This window comes from Triturus cristatus, chromosome 6 (genome assembly GCF_964204655.1).
Source record: "Triturus cristatus chromosome 6, aTriCri1.1, whole genome shotgun sequence".
NCBI classification, from domain to species: domain Eukaryota; kingdom Metazoa; phylum Chordata; class Amphibia; order Caudata; family Salamandridae; genus Triturus; species Triturus cristatus.
In genome coordinates this window covers 518,904,511-518,920,504 of record NC_140589.1, presented here as the reverse complement: position 1 = coordinate 518,920,504, position 15,994 = coordinate 518,904,511, and the positions used below count along the sequence as shown (strand labels likewise).

General features: G+C 48.0%; 1 protein-coding gene across 3 annotated transcripts in view; it reads left to right on the top strand.

The window, feature by feature from the left end:
- SLC17A5 (solute carrier family 17 member 5) overlaps positions 1 to 15,994 on the top strand; it is a 651,091-nt gene that overhangs the window by 283,058 nt on the left and 352,039 nt on the right. For all 3 annotated transcript variants that reach the window (XR_014962977.1, XM_085610951.1, XM_085610950.1), the window contains exon 7: positions 7,409 to 7,567. Coding sequence is in view for 2 of the 3 variants with exons in the window: in XM_085610951.1 (XP_085467077.1) it covers positions 7,409 to 7,567 (159 nt within the window). In the remaining variant the exon portion in view is untranslated. The remainder of the gene's footprint in view (positions 1 to 7,408; positions 7,568 to 15,994) is intronic.

The window sequence follows — 15,994 nt, the reverse complement described above, 5'->3', positions numbered from 1 at the left end:
GTTGATCGGCTGCCAGAGGCCACAGCAGTGTGAGGGCACCGGCCATGTGGGTCGCAGATGCAGCAAAACAGCAGCTCGGACACAGTTGTTGAAAAGGCAGTGGCATTGCCGGCATGCCTGGGCACAATCTTTGGAATGGCAGTGCCCTCTAGGTACACGGCAATGTCTTGATGGCGGTACACTCCACATGAGCACAACTTTGTGTTGGCACGGAACTCCACCTTGACACAAGCTTTTCGTCAGTGGAATCATCTGCATTGGCATAGTCTTCTTGGTGGCTGTGTTGACAGCCGCTATCAGTGATTCCTCCTGGAATTGTCCTCACAAAGTCTGTAACCTGCACACACATCATAGCACACGGATCGCTCTCCTTAGTCTTCTTTCTGGCAAACAAACCCACACAACACTGTGTGTCAAGCTGCTCTGGTGCTTCAGGTCACTCGCACCTTTGTAGGGTTGGCAGGCTGTTTCCCTGTCTTAGCAGCAGGTTGATTTCAGGTCAGATATCCAGCTTCTTGCAGCAAGGCAGGACTCCACCTCTGGGAAGCCGGATGTTATACAGACACCAGCTTTGGTTACACAGCTGCCATCGGAGTACGCTGCAGAGCACTCCCTTCTTTGGTTGAAGAAATATGGGACTGGAACAACAAGCAGGTCAGTGGCTCCAACCTTTACACAGTCAAAGCAGACAAGTTAATATTCTCTATCTGCAACTTCAGATTCTGTTTGTGATGGTTCTTCTTTCATCTGCCCTCCCAAGCTGTTCTCCAGTGACAGCCTTTGTGCAGATTAATGTTACATATAATAAAGTTATCTCCATGTTGGAGTACCCACAACAGTGGCACAAAGAGGTGTGAGCTTTGTGCACCTAGCTCATCAAAAGCCATACTGACCGTGATCAGGGAAAAAGAAATGTCAGGCCTCATGTAAGGGACCTACAAACCAAAATTACAGCCCCTCTCTTTAGCCCCACATTCTACCAAATGACAGCGCCCAGGAACACTACTCAGCAGCCCCTCTTAGCAAAAGGACCTAGAGAATTTCTAAAGCAGCTTTCATTCATTTTTCCTCACTTCATTGTCTAGGTCTCCTCCCTCCAGCTGCAGGATTGTCAGAAGTACACTTCCACTGGCCTGGCATACGCCCTCACCTCCATTTTGTGCTTATGAGCAGGCATGGGGCATCCTAAGTGGAACTCACAGGCTTCCATTACTAGTCCTACACACAGTCCATGTACCATTCAGGCCACACATGTGCATAGCATACAGGGAACATTAGCGCTAGGACCTTGGTTAGCACATAGTGGTGGAACTTTACACAAGTTAGTCAGTAGGCCTCCACTCTTGTGACACGCGTAAAAAGGTCTGGTCACGATACACTACCACCACTGCTTTACATGCTAAACCCATGACGGAGACAGTAGTCCACTGTTGGCAAATGAGGGCATGCTTGGTGAGCCCCTCCCCGTCACAGGACAGGTGTAGAACCTCACTCATGTAAGGGAGAAACCTAGGCTTTTGCACACACAATAGATTAGCAAATTTGGGGCAAAAAAAAAAAAAATCCAGATACTCACAGTCGAACACTTAAGGGAGAGGAGCGAGACTGTTCACCATGTAGGAGACATCCGTGCTCCAGTAAGCATGTAATGTATCAATTGTCTTGATAATACACTGAATAAATGCCATACCATTTTCAACTATAAATCATGCATACTTGCTAAGAACATGTGTCTCCATATCTCGTCCTCAAATGTATCCAGATTGATTGAGGCAGCATATATTAAGAATTTGGCGACTTTGGTAATATAAGCAGCATGGAATGACATAATTGAATAGGCGCTATATTTAAAGTTACGAGATAAATCTGTTTAATGCAAAGGCTGCTTTCGATTGTTTCTGTGGTGCTGCATATAAAGTCGGTGAAAACGTAGTTAATGGTGACTGTCAGGTAGTAGTTTTTACCTTCTACATCTAGAATACTTTTCTTAATTCATTCGTTGTTGTATTTTGTCCACTCTGAGTTAGCAAATATCATAACCTTTGTGTTTTTTAAATATGAATCCGAAAGTCCTTGATATCACAGTGGTCTGCTAATGGAGAAAGAACTTCTTGAAGCCCAGCCTGTGTATGGCGAAGTAAGACTGTATCATGAAAGCAGAGCTGTGCTTCTGCCTCAGCTTAGGTGAGGTCAAACTAACATTTTAAGAACCTTATCGAGAGACAACAGGTTCAAGCTTCACCCCACTGATACATCCAGTCTCTTCAGTACATTTGTAATTTTTATCTATGCGAACTCACACCTAGTATGACGTATGCAAGAGTTATAGCAGACATGAAACCCCATTTGTCCATCTATGCATACGCTAGGTTATTCTAACGTAATAGGCTGCGGCTAAGTCAACAAATGCGCAGTACATGCTTGGCCAATTATTTAAGCAAAGATTTGTTTCCTATATGCTTTGGGACCATTATCTTATGTAGGATCAACATTTTTCTTCCAAAGTGTGACTGCGTATGAGAAATGATGTCTTGCTCGGACACCCAGTCACCCGTGAGAGCCAGCAATCATTTTGTTGATCAGCTGCTTCTGAACTTTATTACAATTGTATTTTTGTATTTGAGTTATTTTATTGTATTCTTAGCCTTAATCAAAGTTTGATTTATTTTATGTTCAGATTTTATTTGCTATGTAATTGCTCACTCTATGAAATGGATTGCGTGTGTAATCTGTATTTATGCTTACCTTTTATGGCTATATTGCCAAATAAAGTTTATGACTGACTGATTGACCTGGACACACCAGTGAAGCTCTTAATGGAGAACCTGAGCAACTCCTCATGACCAATCTGTTCTACTTTGTGCTGAGCACAGCCCTTGAGGCCCTGTCCACGGAGCCCTTGTTACACATTCCCCCACCTCCCCCTCCCATATTAGGCTCTGATTACCGAGCCTCAAGAGCTCTGTCAGAATCAGGAGGTTTGGAAAAACCCACGGTGTGAGCCAACTTTTTCCACTTCTCTGAACAAGAAATAGCAGCTAAGACCCATCTTTGTCTCTGTGGACCCTTTCCCTTTCCTCCAGCTCAAGCTGTAGTAGTGAGGGCAGCTTCAATGAAAGATAAGACTTTGTCCTTCTGTATGACCAAGGAAACAAAAATGTTTATTAGCCCATGGGTATTCTAGTATCTTGTTAGTCATCTTGTATGTATCGCCTGCCATACAGAGTTGTAAGTATAAGAATATCAGTGGCACAAAAACCCAGTGTTGACATTGCTGAGACTCAATCACTATGCTACCCCAGAAAGTAAACTTTCTATTTTTTATTCATTGTTTCGATTTATCTTACATAGTTCATCATAGCAGCCAAATGACTTACCTGCATATCTTGTATTATTTTGCGAGGTTTAAATACGTTTACGTTTGCTACTATTTCTTTGTTCTCTCCAACGCTACTCTGTTTCGTTTTTCCCCACATTGGTTATTTCAGCTCAGTAAAGAACCATGGGCACTGTTTGGTATAGCAAAGCAATGGTACTTGAACAGTTAACAGGGAAACTCAAACATTTTTCTTGAAAAACTAATTCCAATGTGCCAGGCTGAACATGGTCTAAGATCATGGATTGGCTCAGTTGCAGCAGGCTGCCCTGTGAGCTCTGGGGCCTGAAGAGTGGCTTAGTAACCCAGAGTGCTACATCTCAAATGACAGCAAGAGGGTTTGAGCAGGGAAGGTACCTCTCAAACCCAAAGGAAAGAATCTCATTCCTCTTCACCTCAGCACCTCAAAATGATCCAGATTGGTGTCGCTGTGCAGTACAATTCTGACTGACATCTTCTACACAGCAAAGAGGCGGTACGGGAAGTCCCTGACTGGTAGAGGTAAACAAGGTTACTGCTTGGTCAGACATGCAGTTGGTGTCAGAGCCCTGGGCAGTTGTATTAGTCTGGTGTGGAACAGAAGGTGGGGCATTTTAGTTGTTTAGTTGACTGCAGCAGGTTGACACTTCTGGACCTGATTGTGGTCCAGTGCCTCCGGTAAGTGATGGTATAGTGGTGGTTGGGGATAATGAGCTCATTGCCTCATGGATTTCCTGGCGTTCCTAATGGGACTGATGATTTTCTGAGGCCCTGGTGAATTTTGTGCTGGCCCTAACTGTGTTTTAGTGAGAACTGCTGCAACTAACAATAACTTGTAAACAACGGAAGAAAAGGGATTTATTAATACGTAGCATATTCAGTGATCCTTGTGAATATGTCATCAAAGCAACAGCCAACATGTGTTTCGTCATGAGCAGCGACTTTTTCAAAGCTGTAAGTGTACAGATTACAATAAGACAGGATTAATCAACATTCGGTACAAGTCTTACAAAATGTGAAAAAACCATGAGCGAAACCAAACACCAAAAGGTGATGTAGTATATTATGTTTTCCAAGTAAAGTAATGGAGAAGAGTGGGAAATACACTATGATATACCAGAGTATCACAAAAGAATAGCCACAAGAAACCTTGTTATACGAGCATAGCGTGAACAAAATAGAGACCCACATTTCCAAGGCAGCGAAAGACAATAGTCCAGAGGAACCTCATAATACGTAGATAGTGTGAATTAAATAGTTTATTTGATGACATATTCACAAGGATCATTGAATTTGCTACGTATGAATTAATCCCTTCAAACTGGATTTTCTACCCTACTTTGTGGACTTTGATTTGTTGGACTTCTCTTATGAATGCTTCAGTATCGCTGTATAATTTCAATTTGCACTGTGGACCCTTTGGGTTTGCTCTTACTTGTACCCATGAGTGTTAGGGTACATGATACCAAGTAAGCAGCAACGAATTTTGTACACTTCTAATATACATTTCTACAACACTGTATGTACACAGGAGTTGAGATTGACATATCACTTCTACCTATCCTTTCTCCAAAATGGAAGAAAGGCACAGGTGCATACATGTCTTAAGCTGCCCACTGCCATCCACAGAGAACTACAGGAGGCTCCTAGACCTGGGTATTTAGCAGATGTGTAGGATCTATCGAAGGGTTATTGGTGAGGTTCATCAATGCATTACACTTACAATGTACTAGGAAATATATTGAAGAGCCAATTAACCAGATGAAAGCAAAAGCGAGTGAGTAGATGTCTGGAACACACCCATCCCAATTTGGAAGCCCCTATGGCCAGCGTTTAGTACCGTAATCAATATGAAATCACAGTGTAAACCTTTGAAAATGCATGTCGGGGCTTGCAGATTTGATAGTTCTTCATCTCTGAGCCCTGATCTCCCCCCCCCCCTCCCATGTGGCCCACCACAACTAGGAGATGATATCCGACCTAATGGATGATTTAATGAGTGGTGTGGAAGATGTTGCAGGTGTGGCAGTTGACTAGGTCTTCACATTACTTGCTAATGCCCGAGCTGGTAGAGAAAAGGGTGGAAGCACTGTTATGCTAATCCCCCCACAGATGGAGATTAGGTCCTTCAAGAGGCGATAGCAGATCGAGATTAGCCTGTAAAGTGAAGACGATATACTTGTCTTCTTTCCTGGTTTACGCCTGGACACATTACGTAGGAAACGTTTTGTGTTTGATACTGTTACAGAATGTGACTGTATCCGCAATATTCAGTCGTCCAGCCCGTTATGGAAGAGAAAACATACGTTTTCACACAGGAAGAGCCTGCAGGCTCCTTCTTGGATGGTATTAAAAAGGTGAAGGTGTGAAAGATGTTATACTTGCCCAGCCCTCTGTCAGGGAACATTAACGTTGATTCACATTAGTCTGTCATTCTTTGACTTCATTGGAAATTAACATTAGTCTCGGACGGGCTTCCTTTTTAGTATCGCCCATTGTATTTGCTCTTTTACACTTTTCTCTTCCTTCTTTACTTTTCCCTTTCTAATCCCCAGTCATGGGCAAAGAATGGAATGTGGAGCTTCCTATGTCTCCTAATGCTGCTATGTTTTATTAATATGCATGATAAGTTTAGCCTATGTTGAAAGTCGTTTGCTTGCAAAGGCACAATGTTAAATGCACTTCAGGGGCCATATTCAGCATTGTCATTGTTTGCATCGGGCGCACCTTTTAAAAGATGCGGCCGCCGTAAACAATGACAATGCACCCTATTACTATGTATGCCCTGTTCCCAGGGCAGCCCCGAACTCGCGCTGCCCCCATGGCAGCACATTCATGTGAAAACACAGAGCCACTCCCGTGTTTTCACAGTGCAGGAGGCAACCTACCTGCACTTTTAAAGGGGATTAGAGCTCCCCTTGGAGGTGGGTGCAGTCAGTGACTGCACCCACCTTCAAGCTAATGTCTGGGGGGGTCCATAGGACCCCCTTCTCCCCTCCATAGGGCTGCTCTCAGGGTGCGCACTCACTTTGCACCACCTACAGGGTGGTGCAAAGTGAGTGCGCACCCTTAGAGCTTCTTTGCCTCTGAGCCTGCATCTGTTATATGGCACGGGCGCAGAGGCAAAGGATTCCCCTCATTTGCATAGGGCACACCCCTATGCAAATAAGGGAACGCCCTCTGAAGGTAGCACTGGCTCTTAAGTGAACCAGCGCCATTGGTATTACTGAAGGGGACGCACAAGCGTCTGCGCCCCCTTCTGTAATACAATGTGTCCCAGGGCTACGCAAAGTGGGCACAAACGCCCGTTCGCTCCGGAGCACTTATTGTAATACAGCCCCAGTTCTCTTCATCGCTATCAAAATTTAGCCTGTGGTATTCAGTTAGACTTGTCTTTGTTCTTTTCAATTAAAAAAATATGAAATAAAATTCATTTTATAAGTAATATATAGAAGCAATATAAGTTACCACAGTCCAGGCCTTTTTCTACTGCATAGTTGCAACTTGAAAGTCTTGACATAACTAATCTAATTAGACTAATTTTTAAATTACTTAACTTGGAAGCCACGTATCACCTTCTCCCATCCTTCAGGTTTTGTTTGGGTGAAAGTCAACTCCACAAGCGACTGTCACATCCTTGATATATATAAAAATTGCAGTCGCCATGCATTGTTGCAATATTTTTAAACTGCTTTTTAAATACTTAAAAAACATTGGTAAGAAAAATATCATAGAAAACCCATTGGTGAGTATTTTTGTTGACACACAGTATCAAGATGCACTTTATTACAATCCCCTTTTGCATGTGCACTATAAGACCCTGTACTTCAAAGAAGTGGTTCTGGAGAGATGAAGGTGCCTTATCTTTTTTTAAAGAAGTTTACAAATGGTTATTACAGTTGTGTACTAGGGTATCTACTCAACACTTATTTGTAATTCCATAATCAGCAATTGCTCTGGCGTTTACATTTTCAAAATGACAGTATGTGTCAATAATTTCTGAACTTTAGCACCAGAGTGTAACCTACTATGTCTGTTCTAAATTATTTTCAGCTTTCATCACAAACATCTATACCATGTGGAGCCATGATAACTTCCTTGCCACTTTGGGCAATTATTGTAGCACATTTTTCTTATAACTGGACTTTCTACACTTTGCTGACATTGTTGCCAACGTATATGAAGGAAATTTTACGATTCAATGCTCAAGAGGTAAGCTTGGAGATACCTTCTATCTTTAAATACTCATTTATGTTGAATAATTGAACGTCTGTGGAGGGGGCAATCTAGCCTGTTTCATTTGCTTCCATACCTACCTGCAGTACCCACTAGCACCATATTTAATTGAATATGGCTACTTATCCTGCATCCACTGTCAGACAGAGTGATGACCCTATGGAACAATCCAGATGAGACCATGCAGCACGGATGAATTACTAACGAAAAGTGAACACACATTATTCTTGTTAATCTAGACAATGAGCCTCATGCCTTGGTTTCCAGAATGTCAGCTGACAGAGGAAATCTGGCAACCAGACCGGAATATAGAGCACTTTACTTGTTTCCTGACTTTTTCCCTCTGTGTCAGGTTGAAGCCAACTTTAAAAAAAGCATGACCAAAGTGTATTTAATGTCCCCAGATTCCTTTTTTAACTATAGAAAACTAATGGCTTAAAATGGGCGTTTCAAGGCAGTAAACTAGACAGGCTTATATTATGTTCATATGCAGATAAAGTGCACAGTTAAAGAAGGACATCTTGATGCTGAACAGTTGTATGAAGTTTCCTCAAATTTATATAACATACATTTCATGGTCTCAATAGACCTTCTTATCCTAAGGTTGTGTTTGGTACTTCAAATTCGTAGATGGGAAAGGTTCCATTGTTTGATCGCAAGATATGAAAATGCCCATCTTCCGCATGTATTCAGTTAATACATGGTAAGTTTAAGAGCTACACCTGTCCAAAGAGGGAGAGTATAATTGGGGACATAATGATTCATAATAGCCTGACATATTTCAGTGAATTCATTCAAGAAGACTCTATCAGTCACACATCTGATCTTAAGAATGAATGATGCTTTAACAAGCAAATCAGTCTGTTGAAGGACAAAGGCAATGTGGCTATATCACTGAACATAGGGAGCTTAGCAGCAACTGTCTATATACCCGCTACAATTTTGCAGTATTTTTACTTTGGGTAAGCAGTTTAAACCCAGAAGTCTACATTAGACAATACAAATCCATTTACTATTGTTCCTGTGTTTGTGAAAATCATGTATGATAGCAGCCTCCAACTGCTGTAAAGTTGATAGAAAGAGCTCTTGATCGTCGTCCTGACATAAAATTGCATTGACAATCAAACCCATAATAATTCAAAAATGTTAATTACATTTGACTCATGCAAGTCATGGGCCTAGGGCCAATTGCCTTACATCTTAAAATCAGTCATCGGTTAATTGGAAATGCTTCAGAGGGATTAGTTGTAGCATATTCTGGTTCATGAAACTGTAATGTCAATTGCTATAACCTACTACATAAATTGTACTTCATATGCAGCTAACTTGTGTAGGAAGCTGGGTTTCTGTTTCAGTAACCCCCCCCCTCCCACTTTTTGCCAGACTACTGATGCACTTTGACTTGATGTGCCCTGGGTCCCTGCCAATCAGGTTCCCAGAGCTTATGTTCTGTAGTAGGGGATCTCTGTGTATAGTCATAATCTAGTGAATAGTCCCGCCCATGTGCGCGGACCCCGGAGCAATAAAAAATAATCTCTAAAAGGTGACAAATCATGCAGACCTGCATACACCTTTAAGAGAGAATTTAATTTAAAGACAGATAATGCAGCCTATACCCACAGGCTACACTGTCCAGTACTTCAACTAGAATTCCACCAAAATCCACAAACAGCACTGCCTGTCCAGTTTTTCTCTACATAGGAAAAAACCCTGCCTCTACCAGCAAAAGCCTCTGGAATGATAGAGAGGAAGGAGTGGACAGACAAGCCCCATAGGCTGCCATTATGTGGCTTGGAACAGGATACTGTGCCTTTAAGAAAACTTTCCAGTTTTCCAGAACTTTCCCCAGTATCCCAGAATGCCCAGCAGGTCCCATTTACTTCCAGTTCTTTTTTCCGGCTCCTGCTAGCAGGACCCTGGAGCATTGAGCTCTACCTTTTTCAAGGTTTTCATTGAGATTTTGGCAATTTTTGTCACTTTTTCTTGTGTTTAGTAGCTGGTACTGTCAACATGCCTGGCTTGTTCGACAAGTGCCCGGAATGTGGTCGAAAGAAGGCTAAAACTGACCCACACGAGGTGTGCATAGCTTGCCTTCCCCAGTCCCACGTGCCTGAAAGCTGTACCATCTGCCACTCGTTTTCAGCCAGAACCCTGAGGGACAGGATGAAGAGCAGGCTTCAAGCTCTGGAGGAGCGAAGACTGAAGGCACCAGGTGGGTCTGGAGGGGCTGATTTGGCCCATACTGAGGCCTCTGGGGGGCTCCCCAGGGGCAGGAAGACCAGTAAGCGCTCCCGCTCCCCGTCGACGTCGAGGGCGTCGACGGCGACGTCGAGGAGGATGACCACCGTCTGTTCGCCGTCTCCCCAGGGCTCTGGGGAGAAGCGGCGTCGACGATCGCCGTCGAGGGACCTGAATAGGCCGCCGTTGACTACATCGGCGTCGTCGGCGACGACGCCATCTTCGGCTGCGTCCAGCGGTCGACGTCGAGAGAAGACCCGGCGTCGGCGTTCGGCGTCGAGGGATCGCAGCTCGCCGTCGATGAAGAGAAGGAGATCGCCGTCGAGGCGAAGATCGCCGTCGGCGTTCGGCGTCGAGGGATCGCAGCTCGCCGTCGATGAAGAGAAGGAGATCGCCGTCGAGGCGAAGATCGCCGTCGAGGCGAAGATCACCGTCGAGGCGGAGATCGCCGTCGAGGCGAAGGTCGCCGTCGAGGCGAAGGTCGCCGTCGAGGCGGAGGTCGCCGTCGAGGCGGAGGTCGCCGTCGAGACGGAGGTCGCCGTCGAGGCGAAGATCGCCGTCGAGGCGAAGGTCGCCGTCGAGGCGAAGGTCGCCGTCGAGACAAAGTCGACGCCGAGGAAGAGATCGACGCCGAGAAGATCGCCGTCGAGGCACAGGTCGACGTCGAGGCACAGGTCGACGTCGAGGAAGAGAGAGTCGCCGGGATCGGTGTACTCAGTGGTGTATACCCCGCCTCGGAGGTCTCCGTCGCCTCCTCCTCTCCCACCTCTGCCACCGCCTCCTCCACCACCGCCACCTCCTCCACCACCGTCTCCACCTCCTCCACCGCCTCCTCCGCGGCCGCGGACTCTGTCTCCGCCACCCCGGCCTCTGTTGCTGCCAAGCACTCCTGCGGGACCGCCGCCGGTCCCCCCGAGGTCGGTTTCCCTTCCACGGTACCCGACTCCGCCGCAGGGGACCCCGAAGCCACGACGCCCACGGTCGCCTGGACCAGCGAGACCGGCGGACAGGCCTAAGCCGAAGAGGTCGCGCTCCCGCTCTCACAGGAGGCGACGATCGCGGAGCCGAGGGCGATCCTCGTCAGACTCTAGACGACGCCGCAGAAGGTATAGGTCCAGGTCGCGCTCCTCGGACAGGGACCTTTCCCCGACGCTGTCGGACTCCCCGGGGACTAGGGTGTCGCCGGTGGACGACTTGGTCTCGTTCCAGGAGGTGCTGTTGCGAGGGGCTGCGAAGCTGAATATCACGGTGACGGTTCCAACACCCACGACGTCCGTGATATTTGAGACGCTTCATAAAAGACACTTGTCTCGCCCCCTCCTGCCTCTCGTGCCTGGACTGGTGGAACCAGCCTTGGAACTGTTCCTCACTCCCGCAACAGCGAAGGCCGCTCCGTCCAGGCTCATGAAGAAATATAGGGCCCCGGAGTCGGATCCGCCATTCTTGAGAGGGGACCCGAAGCCGGATTCGGTTATCGTGACGGCGGCGAGAAAACAACATGCGACCGCCCCGGCCTCCACGGTGCCACCGGACAAGGAAAGCCGCTGGCTGGACTCTGCGGGCAGGAAGGTGTGTGGTACCGCCGCCACCACGATGAAGGCGGCAAGTGCAGGGGCGTTGTTGGGCCGTTACGACTGGGCCCTGTGGGAATCCCTGCAGCAATATGCGGACCTCCTGCCACGAGACAAGAAGGAGGACTTCTTGGAGACGGTGCGCGAAGGCATGCTGGTTTCTAACCAAACGATCAGCGCAGCAGCGGATATATCGCTATTGGCCGCCCACGCCTACTGTCATGGCGTCCACCAGCGGCGCCATTCCTGGTTGCGCCTGACGTCCCTCAAGCCGGAGGCGCAGCAGAGAGTGGCCAACCTGCCCTTCTCGGGGGAAACCCTGTTCGGGAAGCATGCGGACGATGAAATGGCCCGCATGAAGGCTGAAGCGGAAACCCTGACGGCCGTCGGGTTAGAGAAGGCCGAGAAAAAGAAACGACCGTTCCAGAGGAGGTTCGGGTCGTCGGGCCGAGGGTGTGGGCAGGGCTCGGGACAGCAGCAGCCACAACAGCAGCAGTTCCGCAAGCCCTTCCAGAAGCGCCAGAGGGGTAGAGGTGGCCAGCAGGCTACTACCACAAACAAGGGCCCGGCCGGGTCTCGGCCCTGAGCTGTTACTTCCCCCTCAACCGTTACCCACTCCAGTGGGGGGAAGCATTCGATTTTTTCCGGCAGAGTGGAGAAAAATTACTCAGGACAAGTGGGTGCTGAATATTGTTTGCAATGGATACAGTCTTCGGTTCATCAGCCCGCCTCCAGCGATTCCGCCGGTCAGCTCTCGCTTCCAGCTGAGGGAGCTCCAGGCGGAGGCAGACATCTTGTTGAGAAAAAAGGCGGTAGAAGAAGTACCTTTGTCTCAAAGGGGAAGAGGTCTGTACTCTCGGTTCTTCCTCGTTCGCAAGAAGGACAAGAACGAGTTCAGGCCCATTCTGGATTTGCGACAAGCAAACAAGTGGATTCGCAGAGAGAAGTTTCGCATGCTATCGTTGCACCAGATTTACCCTCAGCTGCAACGGGGAGACTGGCTCTGTGCCATAGATCTACAGGATGCGTACTTCCATGTGCCCATAGCACAGAAGCACAGGAAGTTCCTGCGATTCTAAGTCGGCGCCAATCACTATCAATACACAGTACTGCCATTCGGGCTAAAGTCTGCTCCCAGGACTTTTTCGAAGTGCATGGCGGTGGTGGCGGCACACCTGCGGAGGAACAAGGTGTTCGTCTACCCGTATCTGGACGATTGGCTGATCAAGGCGTCATCCTTCGAGGAAGCGCTAGAACACTTCCGTTGGACGTGCGAGCTCTTGAACAAGCTGGGGTTACACGTCAACATGTCCAAATCGGTCCCATCTCCGGTACAGTGCATACAGTACCTGGGGGCCTCCATAGATACGCGGTCAGCAAGCGTGTCTCCTTCGGAGGAGAGACGGTTATCACTCCTTCGGAAGGCTCAGGACCTCAGGACTGCTCCATCGACGACTGTGAGGAAGGTGTCGTCTCTACTGGGATCGATGGCCTCCTGTATCTTCCTCACTCCGCACGCACGTCTACAGATGCGACCACTGCAGGAGTGCTTGGAGGATCAGTGGGATCAGAAGACAGGCTCTTGGGACGACAAGATCCGACTGTCTCTACATGCTCGTCAGTCTCTGAAGTGGTGGTGTTCGGCGGAAAACCTCCTCCAGGGGGTTCCCTTCCACAAGGACATTCCCACGACGAATGTGGTGACGGATGCTTCTCTCCAGGGCTGGGGTGCGCATTCCGGGGACCTGCAGATTCAAGGGAAGTGGTCTCCTTTGGAATCGACGTACCACATCAATTTCCTGGAACTCAGAGCTGTCTTCCTGGCACTGAAGGCTTTCCTTCCGTCCTTCCAGACCAACTCGCTGCTGATACAGACGGACAATACAACCACGATGTATTACCTCAACAAGCAGGGGGGGTCGAGATCGCGCACTCTGTCGCAGGAGGCGCAGGCGATCTGGCGCTGGCTGCTGGCCCGAGGACTGACGATTACGGCCACGCATCTGCCAGGGGTGCAGAATGCTCAGGCGGACGCCTTGAGCAGGCTGATTCAGGAAAACCACGAATGGGTCATAAACGACGAAGTACTAGGAGAAGTCTTCGCAAGGTGGGGGACTCCAGACGTAGATCTGTTCGCCACCGCCGAAAACAGCAAATGCCGAGACTTCGCATCCAGGTACTACCAGCGGGGGACGCTGGGGAATGCGCTATGGATCGATTGGTCGAACAGCTTTCTGTACGCTTTTCCACCCATTCCCCTGATTCCGGCGGTGCTCATCAAGCTGTCCCAGTCCAGGGCGCGGATGATCCTGATCGCCCCGGAGTGGCCCAGGCAGTGGTGGTTCACGGACCTTCTTCACCGGTCTCTCCTTCCTCACATGCGGTTGCCGTGCAGGCCGGACCTTCTCACGAAGTTCGGGGGGCGGATGGTGCACCCCAACCTCTCGTCTTTGAGTTTGGCGGCATGGCTCCTGAAATAGTGCAATATGGTCATCTGAATCTACCAGACGATTGTATGGACATTCTGAAGGAGTCTAAGCGACCTTCCACTAGGACATCCTATGCTTACAAGTGGAAGAGGTTCTGTATCTGGTGTAAGTCCAAGAACTTTGATCCGACAACATGTAAGGAAGATGTCATCCTTCCATACCTTTTGCATCTGGCGCAGTCTGGCCTTAATTTCCATTCCATTAAGGTTCATCTGGCTGCTTTGACTGCTTACAGGAAGTGCCCTTCACAGACGTCCTTCTTTCAGATTCCTGTGGTCAAGGATTTTTTGGAAGGCTTGAAGAAGGTGTTCCCTCCTGTCAGACTTCCCTCGCCTTCTTGGGACTTGAATGTGGTGCTGTCCAGACTGATGAGAGAGCCTTTTGAACCTATTCACAAGGCTTCATTGCAGCACCTATCCTGGAAGGCGGCGTTCCTAGTGGCCATTACATCGGCCCGCAGGGTGAGTGAACTTCAGGCATTATGTTGTCAAGAACCTTATACTGTGTTTCATGCTGCTAAGGTTGTGATGCGTACTCACCCTAAGTTCCTTCCTAAGGTTATCTCTGACTTTCATGTCAACCAGACCATAACTTTACCTACGTTCTTTCAGAATCCCTCTTCACCAGCGGAAAGGGCTCTCCATTCCCTGGATGTCCGAAGGGTGTTGAAATTTTATCTGGATAAGACCAAGGATATTCGTAGGTCTGACCAATTGTTTGTTAATTATGGCTCAGTCAGGACTGGTCTTGCGACCTCTAAGCAGTCCATCTCTCGGTGGATTGTGTCCTGCATACAGTTGTGTTATCAAAAGGCTATTAAGACCTTAGGGGGTAAACCTAAGGCTCATTCCACCAGGGGCAAAGCTGCCACGACGGCTTTGCTGCGTAATGTTCCGATTGCGGAAATCTGTAAGGCGGCCACTTGGAAGTCGGTCCATACCTTTGCTGCGCATTACTGTCTGGACACGGATGCCAGGGCAGATGCTCAGGTTGGGCAGGCTTCGCTGCGAAATTTGTTCGCACAGTAGTGGTAGTGTCTTATGTGTTCTCCACCGCTTTTGTTGTGTGGGGATGGGCTTGCCATTCTATTCACTAGATTATGACTATACACAGAGATCCCCTACTACAGAAGGAGTAGTTTCTTTTCTGTAACTCCAGTTCTGTAGTAGGGGTATCTCTGTTATAGTCATAAGCGCCCGCCCTCCTCCCCGGTGGAGAGATACCTATTCATATGTAGAATGCTACAGGTCTGGCGTGCTACGCCTTCAAAAAGAACTGAAAGTAAATGGGACCTGCTGGGCATTCTGGGATACTGGGGAAAGTTCTGGAAAACTGGAAAGTTTTCTTAAAGGCACAGTATCCTGTTCCAAGCCACATAATGGCAGCCTATGGGGCTTGTCTGTCCACTCCTTCCTCTCTATCATTCCAGAGGCTTTTGCTGGTAGAGGCAGGGTTTTTTCCTATGTAGAGAAAAACTGGACAGGCAGTGCTGTTTGTGGATTTTGGTGGAATTCTAGTTGAAGTACTGGACAGTGTAGCCTGTGGGTATAGGCTGCATTATCTGTCTTTAAATTAAATTCTCTCTTAAAGGTGTATGCAGGTCTGCATGATTTGTCACCTTTTAGAGATTATTTTTTATTGCTCCGGGGTCCGCGCACATGGGCGGGACTATTCACTAGATTATGACTATAACAGAGATACCCCTACTACAGAACTGGAGTTACAGAAAAGAAACTACTCCTTCTTTCCCACAACTGTACCTTGTACCCCCAATTGGCACCTCTCTGGCCACATGTCAGTCCCTTGTAAAAGGTACCATCAGTACCAAGGGCACTGTGGCCAGGAAAGGGCTGCAGCACTCATTGTGCCACCCTTAGAGGCCCTGCGCGCGTGCACACACACACACCCCTCCTCCCCCTCTTTGTAATGCGACCCCAGCCTCTCCTGCTATCAGGAGCTTGCCCCCTTCCGGTATCCCCTCCTTTTCGGCGAGAAGACAGGCTGGGAAAATTAGCCAGCCCAGAAGGTGTGCCCACCTCTGCAAACCCCACCCCTCAGGTGGGGGAGGTGAGGTGAAGCCCATTCTTCAGTGCCCGCCATCTTGC